We start from the raw sequence: 18,790 nt of genomic DNA on the forward strand, positions 1-18,790 counted from the left end.
GGCAAGGCACGGCTCTGCCCTGAGAGGGGTCACCGCCCCTCAGAGACCCCCGGGGCAGAGGCGGCCACAGCCGCAACCCCTCCGCACCCGCGGGCGACCACACACAAAAGGGAGCTGTGCCCGCCCTCCCCTATTTAAGGGCCCCTCCGACCAATCAGCGCCAAGGGCGGGGCTAAACCGGGACGATTGACAAGCCCCCGAGACCCCGCTCCCGAGCGCGCGGGAGGGGGCGGGGACAAGCGCGGTCGCAGCCAATCGCTATCAGCGGGCGGGCGGCTCGGCCAATCAGCGCTGCGGGGGGCGTGTCCCGCCGCGGGGTCAGGCCGGGAGCGAAGGCGCCCGTCGCTCCCTGTTCCTCCCGCTCCGCTCGCGGCCGAGCCTCCTCACCGCGGGATCCCTCCGCCTGCGCGCAGCGGCCGGCGGGGTGTGCGCGCCGCTCCGTGCCCCTCCGCCCGGGAGGGATTATTTCCCGCGGTCGCGGCGGCGGGGCGGCCCCGGCGGGGCCGAGGGATGGAGGCACCGGGCGCCCGCCGGAGGGACGGAGGAGCCGCCCCGTGAGGGAGGAACGGGAGCGCAGCGGCCTCCTCGGGGCCGCCGGCGGGCGGGGACCCGCGGCCAGGCCGCGCCTCAGCGCTCGGGCCTGCGCCGCCCTCAGCGGGGCCCGGCCCGGCCCTGCCCGCCCGGGGCTGCCCCAGGCCGGGTGTGCGAGCCCCGGCCGGGGCGTGCTCGGCGCGGGGCACCATGGTGGAGAAGCGGGTGCCCGCGGCTGCAGCGGGACGGCGTGTACCGCTGGTTCTCCGAGCTGCCCTCCCCGCAGCGCGTGGAGTTCCTGTGCGGCCTCCTGGACCTGTGCATCCCGCTGGAGCTGCGCTTCCTGGGCGCCTGCCTGGAGGACCTGGCCCGCAAGGATTATCACTCCCTGCGCGACTCCGAGATCAAGGCCAACAACCCCGCCGACCTGGGCAGCCTCACCAACCTGACGGACGAGGTGGTGCGCAGCAAACTCCTGGTGTCCCTCGCCCTGCTCGGCTCTGCCCACCGGGAGGCCGCCGGGGTCCTGTTCCGCACCCTCACCCACATCGACTCGGTTATCAACAACTACGGGCTGCAGCTCAACGAGGGCCGCACGGGGGATGAGTTCCTGTTGCTCTTCACCATGGCATCCAACCACCCGGCGTTCAGCTTCCACCAGAAGCAGGTGCTGAGGCAGGAGCTCACCCAGATCCAGAGTCTCATGGCCAGCACCAGCAAGAATCCCAGCACCTCTACACTCAACACCATGGCAACCTATCCTGGCTGCCATAAGGTGGGTATCCTGCTTTTTCCACGCTGGAATGGCACTGGGCTGTGTCTTCCGCTCTCATTTGAAACCGTGCTTTAGCACGGCGATAAATGGCAGCTTCAGAGGCTGGCAGTTGGTTGATGATGGGGATGGTCAGCTGAGGGCAGAGCGAGGGGATGGATGGAGTTCTTACGAGCTTGTGACATTTAAATGAGAAGGGGTTCACAAGCAGATCAACAGCAGCAATATAAGCCTTCCCTGATTGCTTCTCAAAGCTGGGGGGAACAGTCCTGCCAGCTGCATGGAGAAGCAGTGATTTAGGAAGGGAAACAAATGTATCTCTAGATAAGAGCATCTGTTTGAAAGTTCCCCTGGAAAAAGTTGGAAAGGAGGAGTAGCTGTCCAGTGGCAAAGCATCTTGGTGAGCCTGGGTTTTGTTTAGACGGATGTGATGGCAAACATTCGGAGTTGCTGGTGTTAAGCTGAAAGAAATGTTGTCGTTTTCTGTCACTCTGCATCTCTCGGGTATTGATCCTGGTGTCGGGGTTCACCGTCATTAACTCGCTGTTCTTTCATTCAATTGCCAGCAGTTAGGCCAGACAGGAACGTTTTAAGATGTGCAGTAAGTAGATATGTGACTGCTTAATTGCTCTCAGCCTGCTACAAATTAGGGAGTCCGACTGTCTTTCTGCCTGATTTTAACCCGCTTGAAAGTTCAAACTAAGCACCAGCTTAGTGGATGCTTGTGAGAAGTTAACAGGCTGCAGCCTTTGAGGATGAGTGGATAATGTGTTACTCTGCTCTTGGGATAGGTGGGGAATACCTAAAAGCTGTGAAAACCCCTGTATTGGAGCAATATCCTAAATAAAGCTGTTTCTGAGGGCTCAGTAGAGATTTCACTAAGTTGAGCGTTGAATTCCAGACTGAGACAGAAATCTGTGCACAGTCTTCTTCTGCATACAAATTTCCTTCCAAATTCATGTTTCTTTAAACACCTCTGCTTTGTAAAATTGAGATGTGTTAAACTTCATCTTTTTCTTATTCTTCCCTTCCTGTCTTGTGCCTGTTCCTAACCTCCTGTAGTAAGGGGAAAGAACAAGGTATAGGCAAGCCTCTTAATTCAGCTGAAACCTTCATGTGGATAAAATGTAGCTGGAAAGAATATTTCACACAGGATGTAGAAGGGTTTAATTAACAGCAGAAAAAAGCTTCTTTTCAGATACTTTGCTTGCAGCTTCCCTTATTCAAATAATGCAGCCACCCTGGGTTGGAAAGGAAACAGTGTAAATCACATACAAGTTCCCCCAAAATAATGCCAGCCAAAAAAAGAAAGATAAAATCAGGCAGGCAGGAAGGTTTTTGAGAGTCTTCTTTCCGAGCTGCAGGATTTATGGAGCTGAAAAACTCCGGCACTATTTATGTCAATCTAAGATGGACGGAGAATCCATCCTGCCATTTTTCCTGCCAGAAATAAGGCAGCCAGGATGGTCGCTTGATTTGTCTTTTCTTGTGAGCTCACTGAAGGGTTGTCTCTTTAAAAAGCACATTTTTATAGAAATCTGTGTTGAAGAATCCTGGTTGCTAAGTACAGAGTAGTGAGAGGGAACACAAAGGTGACTTTGCCTTCACAGTCTCTGAATGTGCATTTTGTTTGAAGTGATGCAGATTTCCTTCAGATTATTTTTTTTGTTGTCCTTGACTGGGTAATTCTGCTACTTTTAGAGTAAGCAGTTGGCTTAAACCAGGACTTGGATGAAGCAAGTGGAAAATACAATGTCTTTCTCCATTCAGCCCTGTTTAAATATGCACAAATAAATTCCAGCACGAAGGCCTTAGATCTTGTGGTGTTACCAAGTGATGTTGTGACAATCCTTGTGCTGTAACGTCACCTAGAAAAAGCAATGTGGATGTGGAGAGAAAGTGAGTGCTCTGGGCTGCTGGTTTTCCTCCTTGGAACTGGAGAATTCACTCCCTGGTGCCAGCACTTTCTTATGGCTCCTGTTGCTTTAGTCCAGCGTGAGCCATGCTGAGCTGGTGCTGGAAGCTGGATGTTAAAAAATGGGAGTTTCTGATGTTCAGGTCTCAATACACACCTCTCTGAGCCCAGTCTTAAGGAACTGGTCACCATCTGAGGTCCTGAAGAACTTTGGGAAGCTGGGACGGTGTGGATGTGAGATAGGTTGCAAACAGGGAGCTGTTTGTGAACTGGCTGAGTTACCTTACAGCTTTCCTCTTGTGAGGGTGGGAGTAGGGTGTAACTCTTGTGTAACTATACCTGCTCTACTGTTACAATTCTGATTTATGGATAACTTGTTTAGTCAGGGAGATGCAACAGAAATCTGAGCAGTGCTCTTTGTTCTCTTTGCAGAAACAAATGGGAATGTGCTGCTTCTGCTTAGCCAGTCCTATTAAAATATGCCCCAACCTGATACTCACTATAACCTTTTCCAGAGACCTGCAATCCTTTTTCCATCTCCTCTCTCATATTTTACAGTGAAATATCTCAAAATCGAATTGTTTAACAGTGAAGAGACTGAACAGTTGATACAAATTTACTGTCAATATTTCATGATTCCTCAAGTTGCTTTGGGGTAGGTGAGCACAGCTGAAGGTGGTCAGTGATGCAAACTGCTTCTTGCTGTTTCTTTTTACTGCCTGCAGTTGCTGACTGTGAGGAGGCATAAAACAGCTGCCCATATATTTTTTTGTGCTTTTTGAGATGCTTCTTGCCTTATCTGAATCTTAAGTTTGAAGGAAAAAGTGGCTGTGGCTGGCTTTAAGTAGGTCAGTAATTATTAGATTCATGGTTTCTACCTGATGGTATAAAGTGAACATGGTTTCCTTGCCCTAAGGAGGGAAAATGCTGCCCTCTCTAAATTGCCTTGGACTCAGTGAGGATGGAATCATGGAATATCCTGAATTGGAAGGGACCCACAAAGATCATTGAATCCAGCTCCTGGTCCTGCCCAGGACATCCCAGCAATCCCCCCTGTGCCTTCTGGCTCTGCACAAGTCCCTGACAGGAGGGGGCAGCCGGGGGGGTCGGGCTCTGCTCCCAGGGAACAGGGACAGGAGGAGAGGGAACGGCCTCAGGCTGGGCCAGGGGAGGCTCAGGGTGGACAGCAGCAGGAATTTCCCCATGGAAAGGGAGCTCAGGCCTTGGAAGTGCCCAGGGAGGTTTGGAGTGCCCATCCCTGGAGGTGCCCAAGAAAGGACTGGAGTGGCACTGAGTGCTCTGGGCTGGGGACAAGGTGGGGATGGGGCACAGGTTGGACTCAGTGACCTTGGAGGTCTTTTCCAACCTCAGTGATGCTGTGATTCTCTGCTGGAGTGGATGGCAGGTGGAAACACAAATGTGAGCTTGGATTCTGTGAGCTGCATGGATACTGGACATCATAATATGAATCTCTGCATGGACTCTTCCTCTCAAGAGCTCTACTGGCAGTAACTCTGAGGACAGAACTTCAGAACTAGGGAAGTTATTCGTGAATCTCTCACTCGGTTTCCTGGAGTTGTTTCCTCTCCTCATTGAGATCGTGCTGTAAAACCAGGGAAATAAGAGAATGCTTTGGGTACTCAGCACCTGCTCTGCTGTGACAAGAGCCCTTCAGTGCAGTCAGGGTGATGAGCCATCGGTTTAGATCAGATATTAGGAAGGAATTGTTCCCTGTGAGGGTGGGCAGGCCCTGGCACAGGTTGCCCAGAGAGGCTGTGGCTGCCCCTGGATCCCTGGAAGTGTCCAAGGCCAGGCTGGATGGGGCTTGGAGCAACCACAGCAGCGGCTGGAATGAGATGAGTTTTAAGGTCCCTCCCAACCCAAACCATTCCATAATTCTGTGATGATGATTCTGATCTGGTTGTGGGTTCAGCTGCAGAGGCAGGGTCAGAAATAGTCACCCTGAGTGCAGTTTGTTTGCAGCTGAAGGGAAATCAGGGGCAGTGACACTGTGGTTATGCGGCTGTTTCGGGTTGGAATCTTGTGAATGGGAAGGAGGGTTCTTGCCCAGTCAGCTTCCAAATACTGCATCAATGGCTATTTCAAGTGTATAGCATAAGGTGCTATTTTTCACTCATGCTAATTCCATAGGCTCCTCTGAAACTTCTAAATAACTCAAGGCTGTATATTGGGAGCTGTGGAGTTGCCCTGAGGGATCCATTTCAAACACCTTCACCTGTCTGCACTGTTTGTCTCAGGAGCATGAATGGACATAACTCCATTGAGAAATATTCTGATATTTTTATTTCACCAATGGAGTGATGAGTTATAAAGAACCATCACTTGCTGGGTTGAGACTGAGTCCTCAAGCCCTCACAGAGAAACCAATGCAGCTATTAAGTGATCTATGTCAGCTGCCTTTATGGCTTTTTTTTTTTTTTTAAGCTTTATAGGGATAGAATAAATCGTGACAAACTTAATTTTTAGCCTCTTTACGGGTGGATTTAGCAGATGACCATGTTAAGAGCAGTTGCTGGCTGGGATTAGAGGTGTTTACTCACTGATACCAGGAGTTGCTATCTCAGAATGTTCTCACTTTCCAAACCATATGAATCCAACTTCAGGAGCTGTAGGGATAGGTCTTGTAGCTTCCAGCTGGTGACATTGCCAAGCCCTGCGTGTCTTTTGCACATCCTGTAAGAATTTTGGGTACTCCAGGAAACATGGATTGCACATACCTCTTGATATTCCACTTAAAAAATGTGAGGCTTCCACTTCTGGCTCTTTTCTTACTCGTGGTTTTGTTCGAAATTTGAAATGGTTCAGTCTCAAACCTGTAATATTTTCAGAAATGAGCTTTACATATAAAGGAATCCTTAGAAGACAATGGTCTTGGGTAGTAACAATATTAATTAGCACCAAATTCACTTTGCCTAATCATATGTTCTGTGCTGACCTTGAATTTAGGAACCTAAACGAGTTTGCCTGAGAAATGCACTGTGCGTCCAAACATCAGGGACAGAGCAGCCAAAAAAATGTGTGTTGAGCTAATAATGATGATTTTTTTTCCATGAACTGTTTTCCCATTTATTTTTTCATGGGCTGAATGAAGTTTTTGTTTTAAGAGTGCATTCCACTTCACTCTTTTAATTCACTCTTTTTTCTACTAATTACCTCGTAACTGTTAGTTGTCGTCAGTGAAGCAACACTGAAGTGGGCCTCATTCTTGTGGACTAAAGATTTCTGTTGGAAGGTGTTGGATGTTTTGGACTGTACCAGATCCAAACTGTCTTAATGGAATCAGTGCACGAGCTGGAGGAGATCCTGCAGCAGATCCTGGGTGGAGAGGCAGAGCCAGCAGCAGTTAACCACACCTCACAGGCATTCCAGGGGCTGACTTCAAAGGTGCTGAACAGCAGCCTTGTTTGGAAGTGTTCAACCATTTGGTTGAGTGGGTTTGTAATGTTTGAGTTGCTAAAACTGAGATCCTGTCACCTTCAGTGACAGTAGATACAGCCCTGCCTCTTCCTGGCAGGGCAGAGCTCGGCTTCTTCTGTCATCTTCAATATTCAAATACTCCACTGTCCATTTACTTGCACTGGAGTGCTTTTAATCCCTAAAGAAAGCAAATATGGTCCCAAGAACATACATAAGATTTCTCAGAGCCCACAGAATTTTATTATAGAAATGCTGGATCTAATTTGTCGGTGGAAACGAGAGCCATTGTCACGCTTCCACTCAAATTTGACTTCAGTCTTTGGCAAAAGAATTGGAGCCAGTTGAACTGAAGCTGTTCCCTCCTGACGTTTGAAATGGGCATTAATTCGAGCAAAAGGATGTTGATATGGTTCAGATCTGTGTTTCTTTGCGTGGGGTTTCTAATAGCTAACTTCTAAATTCCTTGCTATTGCCTCATGCTGAACCCGAATTTTTCCATTGATTCCATTGGGATAATTATCCAATAATCAGAATTGGAAGGGATAAACCTATTAACAGGTGTTCAGACCAATACAGGGCTTCAGGGGTTTTGTGAATAGCTGAAGTGATCCAGAAATAATCAGATCAGTTACTGAAGAGCAAGATCTTAATTTGAATTACAGACCTCCCAATTCCTGATGATAAAGAGTGAAAGTGAACGCTTGTCACGTGTTTTATGAATTCTTCTCCGATACACGTCTTCTTTTATCACCATAAGTGGAAGAAAGAAGGACGTTGAGAGCCTGGAGTGTGTCCAGGGAAGGGAAGGGAGCTGGGAAGGGGCTGGAGCACGAGGAGAGGCTGAGGGAGCTGGGAAGGGGCTCAGCCTGGAGCAAAGGAGGCTCAGGGGGGACCTTGTGGCTCTGCACAAGTCCCTGACAGGAGGGGGCAGCCGGGGGGGGTCGGGCTCTGCTCCCAGGGAACAGGGACAGGAGGAGAGGGAACGGCCTCAGGCTGCTCCTGGGGAGGTTTAGGCTGGATATTGGGAAAAAATTCTTCATGGAAAGGGTGCTCAGGCATTGGAATGGGCTGCCCCGGGAAGTAGTGGAGTCACCATCTGTGGAAGTGCTCAAAAAACGTGTGGATGTGACACCTGGGGATATGGTTTGGTGGTGATCATGGTTGGACTTGGTGTCTCAGAGGTCCTTTCCAACCTTAATGACTCTGTGCTTCCATGATTCTGAGTAGTTTTATTACACTCAAGCCATTACTTAAGTGAATATTGAGAAGGGGAAGGAGGGAGAAATAGAATTCAGTGGATTTGTGACCTGTCAGATAATTTTTTTGTCAGTTGTTGCAGAAGAGAGGGGTGGTTAGCTTTTAGTGGCATCGGGAAGAAACAGGGTCACATTTGCACATCAGCGCTGGGATGTGGAGCAGCAGTGTCTGTTCCAAGGTCTGGTTATAAGCAGGGATTTGTTTTGATTTTGAGGTGCTTTGAATGATTGGTTTGTAAAATTCAGATTTGATGAGTTCAGTAATTCTATGGTACATTTATGTTCCTATTATTACCACCAGTGTTCACAATTCTTTAAGCAAAGGGTTTTTAGTGGAAATTAGTCTATAAAATCCAACCCAGACTTATTTTGGTCCATCTGTTCTCCTGAATTCATAAGGAGCCTTGGAGCAGGTGCGTGATTGTCCCGTAGTGTTTAAGTACCACATGCCTCATTTCATTCCAGAGAGTCTCCCAGGACAAAACCATCTGATCTATTATCCATTATCCCATTTCCCTGTGAATTGCCTCTTCACCCTTTGTTTTCCTTCTCTAGGAGAATAGGTGGATTTTGTAGCTGTTGAAACATGGAGGCACCTGGCTCTTACAGCTTTTTCAGGCTGTTGGAACCGCCTGAATTTCTAGCACAAACCAAACACTTCCAGTTGCATCCACGTCCAACAAAGCAACTGAATGTGTGTAAATTTAAGTGATGAGCACTTTACTGGGTATGTGGAGAGTGAGGGGCTGTTTGTGAGCACTTCTTAAACGTCCTCATGGAAGAGCCTGAATTTTCCAAAGGAGAAGGTTGGAATTTTCTTCTTCTGGTGGGAGAACAGTCAGGTGTTTGGATATGTGAGTAAATGCAGGACTGGTGCCTGAGGCGGTGGTTTCACAAGCAGCTGGGCAGACTGATGACTTGTTACTACCAAGAGGAAGATGTTTGCTCAGTCCTGCTCTTCCTGGGGTTGTCTCAGTGGATTTGGAATTCCAGATCCCTGCACTGGTTGCTCTTGTGTCTGGCTTGGACTTAGCCTGATCAATAATATCATGTGGTGTCAGACTGACAGCTGAGTGTTAGCAAGGCATTTTTATTAAAATTATTTAAAAACCTGAGTTTGCCCCTTTGATGGGAATCAGCAGCTTCTCTGCCTGAGCTTGCAGGGGCCATATCCTTGCCATCAAACTTCTCCTGGAGCATTGTTGCCAACAGGATTGCACCATGTTAAAGACCTTGGTGTTAACCTCAAGTAAGCTGCTGTTAATACTCAGTAATATGAACCTGCCAGGACAGGAGCTGAGTGGTTTTTACCCCCTGGATTCACTGTTCCCATTCCTGAGCTCACTTATACATGTTACCTGCTCCTGGAGGGCAGTTTATGGCTAAACCACCTTTTTAAAAGGAGAATTCCAAAGCCAGTATGATGGACAGAAGCATTTCTCTGTGGGACTCTCAATTTATCATTGGCCATTGCTGAAAACATGGACAACTTTTCCTGTGTGATCAGGGGGAGAATGTGTGGCTTGGAGTTCCAGGACCTCACTTAACTCACTCTTTGCTCCTATATATTGTTTGTTTTCCTGTGTAATACATTATTTACATTTCTTACCTGACTAGGTATAAAAATCCATATTTTGTTCCCTCAGATCCTGTGTCATTGTTCCATGTGTCCATGGTGCTTTGGGTAGTGGCTGCGTTGATTTTTTTTTTTTTTTTTTTTTTTTTTTTTTTTTTTTTTTAGTATTTTTGGCTCCACTTCAAACTAAGTCAGCAAATACTTTGCTATTAAACCATGTATTTTCTGTGCTCTGTTTATTTTTCAAAGGAACAGATAATTGCTGTTTTGGTAAAACTCTGACCACATTAAGTTTGACTCCTATCAGTCCTGTTATTTTTATGAAAGACTTTGCTGTATTAAATGTTAGCAAAGCCAACAGTTACCCAGCTTCCCAGATTGACCATTTTCCACAGTGGCTCCCACTGTCTGGGACAGAGCCACTTCAGGCAGCAGTGGCTGCAAGAGCAGCACCACATGTGGGAAGTACCTGGGCTTATTTTGCTGTGTGCTTTTTGATGGATTGAGGGCTTGGGAGAGCTTTCTAGAGCTGCTTTTGCTGTCCCAAGAAGATCTGAGCCTGTTAGGACCTCTCTGGTGCTGGAAAGGAAATCACTTCACTCTGGGGGGAAGAAAGTTGGGTTTGGATGATGGCAGGTGAAAATGGGAAAAATGGGATAATGGTAGAATTCTGGCAATGAATTCTGTTCCCTTGGCATGTTTGTCAACAACCCCTGGGTCAAAGCAATTGTTTCTCTTCCTGGTAACTCCTGGGGGTGGAGGACTGGAGGGCAGCATTTAGTGATCCTTCTGAATAATCTGTGTTGGGAAGGATCCACTTTTCAGTAGCTGGTACCAATTTTGATCCTGTCATCATTGCAACAGAGAATGAGGCAGAGAAGAATTCACTCTGAGCCTCAGTCACTAAGCAGTGATCAATTTTCTTTGTTATTTTCAATTCTGGCTTTAACTTGAAATGCAGAAGACAGCAGTGTTTGCATCTGGAAAATCAGAAGTCCATCTGGGAGCCAGATGCTTTGCTATGGAGGGAGCAGATCAAAAGATCACAGGATCATCAAGGTTGGGAGAGACCTTAAAGCTCATCTCATTCCAACCCCCCAACACCTTCCTGTAGACCAGCTTGCTCCAATCAAAGATGCAACATTAGAGTGGAGTAAAAATAGTTTTGAGAATCTTTTCTGCACCCAGTTGCAGGTTTTAGAGGCATTGAAGAAGCGTGCAGGCCACTGGTGTGTGAAAGGAATTCTGAACAATGCAGTGAAGCTATGGAGAGGTGCATCAGAGAGTTTTCCTTCTCCCTGGCCCTCCAGGAAATGCTATGCTGGGGGTAAAATCAGGCACAGTGGAGAATATTTAACACTGGGCTTGCTGCTGGTTTTGATTGCTCTTCATGGACTGTTTCTGCTGATGTTCTCAAATAATTTCTGTAGAAAAATCCAAAGCCTTTTATTCAAAGGTCTGATGCTGTTTCTTCTTAGACCTTGAATGATTCATGGAGTTTTTTTCTGCATTTATAAAATGTCATTCCTGTGGTTTGTTATGATGTATGGCCTGAACATTCCTGGTTCCTGTGATGCCAACTTATCCATCTTCACTGTGGCCTGTTACTGCCTCAGAAAACAAGCCTTGAACAGTTCTTGAGCTGCAGATGTTTATTCCTTAATGGCATCTTGGCTTTCTCAGAGATGTTACAGCTCCTAAAAGGTCCAAAGCGATTTGCTCTCTGCTTCTCCAAATCCTTATCTCCCTGGAATGCCTTGTTCTTTATTCCAAATCCAGTTTCTCCTGAGTAGTTGTTTGTGCTGAGCCCAAACTGGGGAATACAGGAGTGTTCAGATATATCTGGAAACCATTCCTTCCTGAATTTACCTGATGCTGAGTTTCTACAGCTGAATTTGGACAGGTCCTTCCTGTAAAGCTTTTTCCAGTGTTTCTCCCAACCCTCCCAGAGCAATATCTCCTGCAGTTCTGAGCTGATGGGTTATTGTTCCTCTGTTTGGCTTGGCCTCAAGTTTAAAAAAAAAACAAAAAAAGAAAGAAGGATAAAAAAAAATGCTGTTACTATTTTGGAACTAAAACTTTGATTTGCAAACCACTTTTCATTATTTCACTTTCCCTAAACAAATCCAAGCCGTTGCACTATCGTGATGTTTAAGTCAGTGGAAAAAATTGTTTCAAAATTTGGAATGGAAGCTTTAAGCAGTGGGATTCAGTGGTTCTAACACCATTCAGCTCCCTAACAAAGTGCTCCATTTGGAACTAATCAGAGCTTTGTGATTTTTCTAGGCCAATTTGGAACTGCTTTGATGTGCGACGGGATCAGATAGTATGAGCTCAGGCAGGCAAGACATATGGGCTAAATTAATCCTTACTGAGTCTAGGAAAATTAAATCTTTATGGAAAAAAATGGAGGTTATGTATAAACAAAATGCAAATTATAAGCTGCACGCGATGCTTGTTGTAAGGAGAGTGGAGAGGAGGGAATACAAGATAAGAGGCAATAAATTGTAACAAACTGCTTGTTCAGAGATTTTTCTGGAGCTGTGTGGCTGCTCTTACTCAGTTTGAAGCATTCTGAGTGTTTGTATTTCTGATTGTTCCGAATATTTGGAACCTGGTTGTCCAGGATAACGCAGCCCTGCCTGAGCTCCTTTCCCAGCTTGCTCCTCTGCACTGTCCCTTTGCCAGGAGGATGGTGCTCAGCCCTCTGGAACTTCCTCCCAGCAGCCCTGGGCTGGAGGGAGAGTTTAATGAGCTCCAGGAGAGAGGCTGTGTGAGATAAGCTCTGCTAAAGACTGACTTTGGCAAGGAAATTTAAACTCTTCCCCACCCTCCCACTGAGCTTGGAGTTTAATGGTTGGTCTAAGGGAAAGCTTGGTGTTAAGTTCTGTTATTGGAGGGAAGCTGTGCTGAAGAAATAGTATATAATTAGATAAATATAATACTTCTGCATTTATATATATAAAATAAACTTTATTTTTTTTATCAAGAAGTAGTGCTGAAAAGGAAAGCAGCTGCCTGTAACCCTTCTTTCTCTTGACATCCATCTGCCATTCTGGATTGATTTCTTTACACATAGAAGCTTTTTTAATGGATGTCAACTATACAGAGCCTTTCACTTGTTCTGCTGCCTTAAAGTGTGTATAAATCTATAAATGTCAGTCTTAAAATGGAGCTTACAATAGGTAATTGTATGGAGTGGGGCTGTGCTATTTCTGACCTGCATTGTGTGTGCTGACTGACGGCAACATGGAATGGGAGGGCGTGCAAAGTATTGTTTGCTGCAGAAATTGTCCCAACTCAGGGCACTGTGTCAAGTTAGCAGCGTCTGAGGGAGCCTTTTCCCTTACAGGGACCTGGAGCTGCTGGTATTGAGTTACCCTGAGTGAAGGAGAACTAATTTTGTTATGGCAAGATGCACATTTTCTCCTATGATTTGCGCCAGGCTAAAATCCATGTGAAATTCTAATTACAGCTCTCCCTACCAGCATTTCAGGTTGATTCCAGATGTAACAATTGAATTTCAAGTCACACAGTTACTCTGAGTAGTTACTAGGGGTGTTTTTGTTGGTCTGAACTTCTTCTTTAATGCATCTTTTCCTCTTCAAGGTTCTTAAACCTTTTTTTGTTTTGATGCTGAAACCTTCTGCTTGGGCACTGTTAGTATAGGAGTTTCCATTGAAATATGATCATAACAGGTTATTAAATGGCAAAGACAAGAAAATCAGGGTTTTGCTAAGAATTTTTCATTGCAATCTGTGTGGAAATATTTGGGAATGCCTTGAGTCTCATCCCTGGAGAGGTAATGGAGCCCCATGGAGCCACTTCCTGCTCCCCTGGCATCAGGATGGGGAGAGAGTGGGAAGAGTAAAAGTGAGGACACTCCTGGGTTAAAAGCAAGACAATTTAATAGGGAAAACAAAAGTCCCACATGCAAGGAAAGCAAAGGAATTGATTCCCCATTTCCTGTGGATGGGCAGGGTTTGGCCATCCCAGGAGAGCAGGGCTCCCTCACGGGTCGTGGTGATTTGGGAAGAGTACTGGGGTTACCAAATGGCTCCTGCTTCCTTCTTCCCCCAGCTTTCCATACTGAGCATGATGCCACGGGCCTGGAATATCTCTTGGATCAGCTGTGCTCAGCTGGCTGCCTGTGTCCCATCCCAAATCCTTGTGCCCCCCCAGCCTCTGTGCTGGTGGAGTGGAGTGAGGACCCAAAAAAGCCTTGGCTGTGTAAGCCCAGCTCAGCAGTAACCAAAACATCCCTGAGTTATCCACAGCTTCCAGCACAAATCCAAACCAGCCTCACACCAGCTACTATGAAGAAAATTAACTCTACCCCACCCAAACCCAGCACAGTGATGTAACATTAAAATTTTCCAAGAGCCCTTTTCCCCAGTTTTCTTGTTGAAAAGTTAAAATCTGTGGTGTGCAGAGGTTAAAGGTCTTGCAATCTCTCTCCAATTGACTGCTGGGTGACTATTGTTTAAAAAAGAATTATGCTGTTAAGTAGCTTTTTAGATTAGCCAAGATAATCTCAGTTTGTGAATAGCTGCTGACTGAAACCACTTCCCTGAACTGTTACTTGGGGAATATCAGGAGTAACACCCTCAGTTTTAAAGGAAGCCAACTTGTCCTGACTGCCTTCCCAGAGGATCCCTCACTGCAGAGAAGGTGTGATGTTTGTGTATTCCCTCCATTTATTTTAATGGATTTTTGTACTTTTCTTTCCAGGTCTCTCCAAGGTCCGAGACCCCCATCAACAGTGTCAGCAACAGTTTGGAAAATGTGCTCCATACATCCACACATTCCATGGAGGAGTCATTACCCAAGAGGCCTTCGGGGAAACACTCCAAAGGTGTGTCCTTTTCCTCATGCCTGCTTCCAGTGGGGAACCAACTGAGATCCTTGGTGGCACTCAGCTTTATTTTCACTGGGATTGGAGGCTGGAATTTTGCTGCTTTACTTCTGGGTTGGGTTGAGCAAAGGAAGTCCCAGAAGGATTTGTAGGAAGTATGAGTGTGTCAGGGGGAAATGGCCAGCAAGAGAGGAGTATCCTGCTTGTTTCCATTGGGAAATAAGCACGAAGGTGCTTTGAAACACCTTCTTTTGAAATACCAGCTTAGCTCTCATGAAATATTCTCCAAGAGTGAGTATCTTGGACGTTCCACCACTCCCCAGGTTATTTCTTGGATAAAGCATGCGGTGTTGAGTGTTGCTCCAAGGGAAAAGACATTTCAACAGTTTGATTGCCACTTCCACCTTCCTCTTGCTTTCCAAAGTGAGAAACTGAGGGAAGAGAAGTGGAAGATAGGAGAGAGATCTTGCACCTTTCTCTGTTGCAAAATAAATCTGGTTTTTGTAATGCTATATTGCATGCTGACCTGGCTAAAAACTGGGCTTAGCAAATCAGGGTTAATTATTCCATTTCCACACTCCAGGCTCTGATTGCAAATATGAAAATGTCTGGGTTAAATGTGACTAACAGTATTTTTATTTAATGCATTAAAAAACCCACTGGTAAATGAGGAAAGTCTTTGAACTGGGAGCTGCTCTTTGTGCAGAGCAACTTTTGTGAGCCTTGTAGGGCAGAATTAATCAGGGGAAATATCTGCCCTCATATGTTGCCTTCAAATATCACTAAAAATATTGTCATGCACCATCTAAATTTTTTAATTTGGAACTTGTCTTCTGAGTTCTGTTCTCTGCCACTGGCTTCCTACAGAACTTTGCAAATACAGTTTGATACCACAGAAATTGAAGAATTTCAAAGCACATCTTCACTCAGAAGATCTGATACAGCTCAGAAAGGGTTAAAGGTCCCAAGAAATGTTGACTTGCCTCCACCAGCCCTCCTTTTCTGTGACACACTCCGCTGTAATCCCAGACGTGTAAGGAGCAGTAATTTTTTACAGCACAGTAATGCTGGAAGTAGCCATTTCTCCAGCTGTAAAAACCATCAGGGTGGAAGAAAACGCAGCACTAAGCAGAAGCATGGCTGGGTTTGTGGCTTTCATCTGATTAAAAATAGGACAGGGTTCAACACTGTTTTCATTTGTACTCAGTGATTGCTATTCCAGTACCATATATGCTAAGATTAGTCATGGTGCGCTGTGAAAATTAATTAGGTTTTCCTCTGATCTGTTTTTCTCTTATAGAATACCTGCCTCGTGTTCAGTTTAATTTACAGACTGCCTCAGAGATAGTTGGGAAAAGGGGGTGTGGAACAAATACTGATACTCTGCTTTCTGCTTCACCAGCAGTGTTGAATTCTCCTTGATATTTGATGATCTGCCTGGGAGTTCTGTTTCTTCAGCTTGGAGTGCAATTTAGGATTATTTGCCAGCCTGAATCCAGTGTTACTGACTTATATTCCTCATTTTCATAGCAAACACAGTTCTTAATCTAGCAGGACCCACTAACTTGTTAACCTGGAGCACATAAAATTGTCATGAAAGCATGGGATGCTTGATTTTCATGTTGTTATTTTTTAGTGAGACTGGTTTCAGACAGCTTGACAGGACAGGATTTTTCCCCAGAAGTAATGAGCTGCCCAAGGTCATCATTCCTCTCCTGGCAAAGCCCTTGAGCTGGAAGTGTCTCAGTTAAAAAAGACTCTAGCTGAAACATGAGAAAGAAAAGAAAAATGAGAAAGGTGCAGTATTTGTTGTGCTTAGCTGGATTAGAGACAGTTTGTATTGACCCAGGGAATGTTTTAATCCTGATGTGGAGAAATGTCAGTATTTAACTTCCTCTCCACAGCTGAACAGTGGCTGGGGGTTGTAGTAGCTTGGACCTGAAAGCTCTCAGTGACTGTGTTTTCCTTAATCCACCACTTTTGGCATCAAATATTTGAGTTTGTACATGGGAAAGAGGCGGGAAGAGAGGAGCATTTTGCTGCATCCTCTCAGTGGCAGTGTGTGTGCACTTGGAAGTGGTAGCTGGGAATGTTCGTACAGCTTCATGCAGAGACTTGTCAAATACCTGGGAATAATTTCACCAGAATTGTGCTGCCTCAGGAAATGAATTTATAACAGGAGTGTCAGCCTGAGAAGTGCACAAACCTTTGCTTTTACCCCAGAGGCCCAGCTCGCTGTAGGAGCACTGTCAGGCATTAAATCAGAAATTATGGAATGATTTGGATTGGAAAGGACCTTAAAGATTGTCTGATTCCATGGGCAGGGACACCTTCCACTAGCCCAGGTGCTGGATCCATGCTGCAATACCCAAGTTATTGAGAGTAGTGACCAGCAAACTCTTGGTTTTTTATCAAAATTCCTCCATTTTTTCATGCTGTTTCTCCAGGCTAAACCCCTTTGTCCCTGTGTACATATCAGTGGTAAAATGGGATAAACCAGGTGGACGTTGCTGCAAAGTAAAAGTTGTGGCACTGGGAAGCTCCTGTACCTGCTGACACATAAACATTTTGGGGATCTGTGCTCTATCTGGGCTTTTCTTTTGTAAAATAAAGTTTAAAAATTTGCCCTATGCAAGTTGGGGAAAAAAAAAATACAGATGGGTTCTGAGAGAAGGATGTGGAGCTCTCATGAAAACCAGCAACTGTAACATGCAGTGTAAAATGTGCTTTTTATTCCTATTTTGATCAGAGATTTAGGGCTGTTCAAAGCCGTTTTCACATACGTGGAATTGTTTTAACTGGAGGTAACTTTGGGAAGTGGAGGCTTTCCCTGTTCTCAGGACCTGGCTGTTGCTGTGCTGGAAGCTGCAGGCAGGCTTGTTCACAGGTTTTGAGGCACTGACAGATCTCACTGGTCAAGCAGAACAGAGATAAACACAGATTCTTGAATTACATATAATTAAAATTCCAGGAGGGATATGTTGCTTTCTGTCCCTCTTCCCACTGTTCCTACAATGTAGTCAGGTTTTAATAATGGTTTTAACACCACTTGAACAAAATAAATTCAAATAAAGGTTGGGCATTTTTTGTCTCCCGAGCCATTCCCAGTAGGAAGGTGGTTAAGAAAAAAGTCACGAGTTAAAATTGCTTTTCACTATTTTGTTTTGCAGGCAATCCTCTGCTGGTAGCAAAGAAAAATTCAGGAAATTCCATTTTTATTCCAAAGTTCAGGAGGAGCTATGTGACCCATGGGAAGCCCCATGCACAGAGCTAATTTTTAACAAGCCTGTAGTTGTAGAGTTGGGGTAATTCCCAAAAGAGAGTAGTTACGGTTATCACAGCTGAATGAAAAAATCAGCTTATTTTTATTTGTTCAAAAAAGCAATAGGAATTTTCCATGCTCCAGAGATGTCGTTAATTACTCTTCTACTGTAAGGTTCCAAGGATTTGGCCATTAGGTGGATAGCACTGGAGGCAAGTCCTGCTCTCTGCATGTGACATATTTTAGCAATGTATTAAACATGGTCAGTGACCACAGCATATTTTCCAAAAGCACAGAGGAATGAAGTGCATTAGACCAGATGTTGAAGTGCAGAACAAAAGAATCTTTATAATAAAGACAACATAAGTTACAAACATCCCAGTACAGAGACTCTGCAGGCTTCATCCTGTCACAGCTCTCGGGGCTGAGTAAAATCCTCATTGGTCACAGCCTCTGGGTGAAGTTTTCTGCACTGGAGGCTCTTTGTTGGGGTTTTGAAGTTGCTCATCCCTGCTCTGACCCTTTGCAGGTGGCACTTCCCATGTCCCTCCCCAGAGCAGCCTGGCCAATGATTTCCTCGACTGAACAAGTCTCATTTTCTGCAAAGTGACAGAAACTCTCCTATTCTTGTGTTTCCTGTATATTTATCTTGCCTTTCCGCTGTTGCCACACAAAACCCTCCAAATTGTCTCCACGCCAGCCTGATTTCAAATGAGGCAACTGTTGAAATCTGATCCTTATAGAGTGAAGCTGAATCATAATTCTTGCAACACGGGATCTAAGGATAGGCACAAGCTGCTGCTGGAGAGTGAGGAGTAAAGCTTTGAGATGGAAAATGGGGGCAGGAGGCTTGATTCTACAATCTCGTCCCCATTTAGCTCTGCTGAGCACAGGAAAACCAATTGCTTAATTGAAGGGATACTCTGAGTCCACACACAAGGTCCTGCAAAGCCTTGATGCGTCCCAGGCTCAGATAAATACATGGAATAGCACATGACTGGATAAAAGTCTGTGGACATGAAGCAAAACGAGCTCTAAATGCATCTCGGGAATGTATTGATTTAATTCTCAATCAGTATTAGGATGTAAATACAGCCCTGTTTGCAGCATTCCTGTTGAGCCCAGGTGGGATGAGTTGGAGGTGGGTTGTGGTGGTTGGCACGTGCAGCAAACGTTGGTGTCTGA

At 45.6% G+C, this 18,790-nt stretch overlaps 1 protein-coding gene across 1 annotated transcript in view; it reads left to right on the top strand.

Annotated features, from left to right (window-relative positions):
- Positions 1-18,790, top strand: part of ZCCHC14 (zinc finger CCHC-type containing 14) — a 50,426-nt gene that overhangs the window by 150 nt on the left and 31,486 nt on the right. Inside the window, exons 2-3 of the mRNA XM_010403616.3 lie at positions 203-1,306; positions 14,220-14,343. Of these exons, the coding sequence (XP_010401918.3) occupies positions 203-1,306; positions 14,220-14,343 (1,228 nt within the window). The remainder of the gene's footprint in view (positions 1-202; positions 1,307-14,219; positions 14,344-18,790) is intronic.

Source organism: Corvus cornix, chromosome 11, assembly GCF_000738735.6.
Source record: "Corvus cornix cornix isolate S_Up_H32 chromosome 11, ASM73873v5, whole genome shotgun sequence".
Lineage (NCBI taxonomy): Eukaryota > Metazoa > Chordata > Aves > Passeriformes > Corvidae > Corvus > Corvus cornix.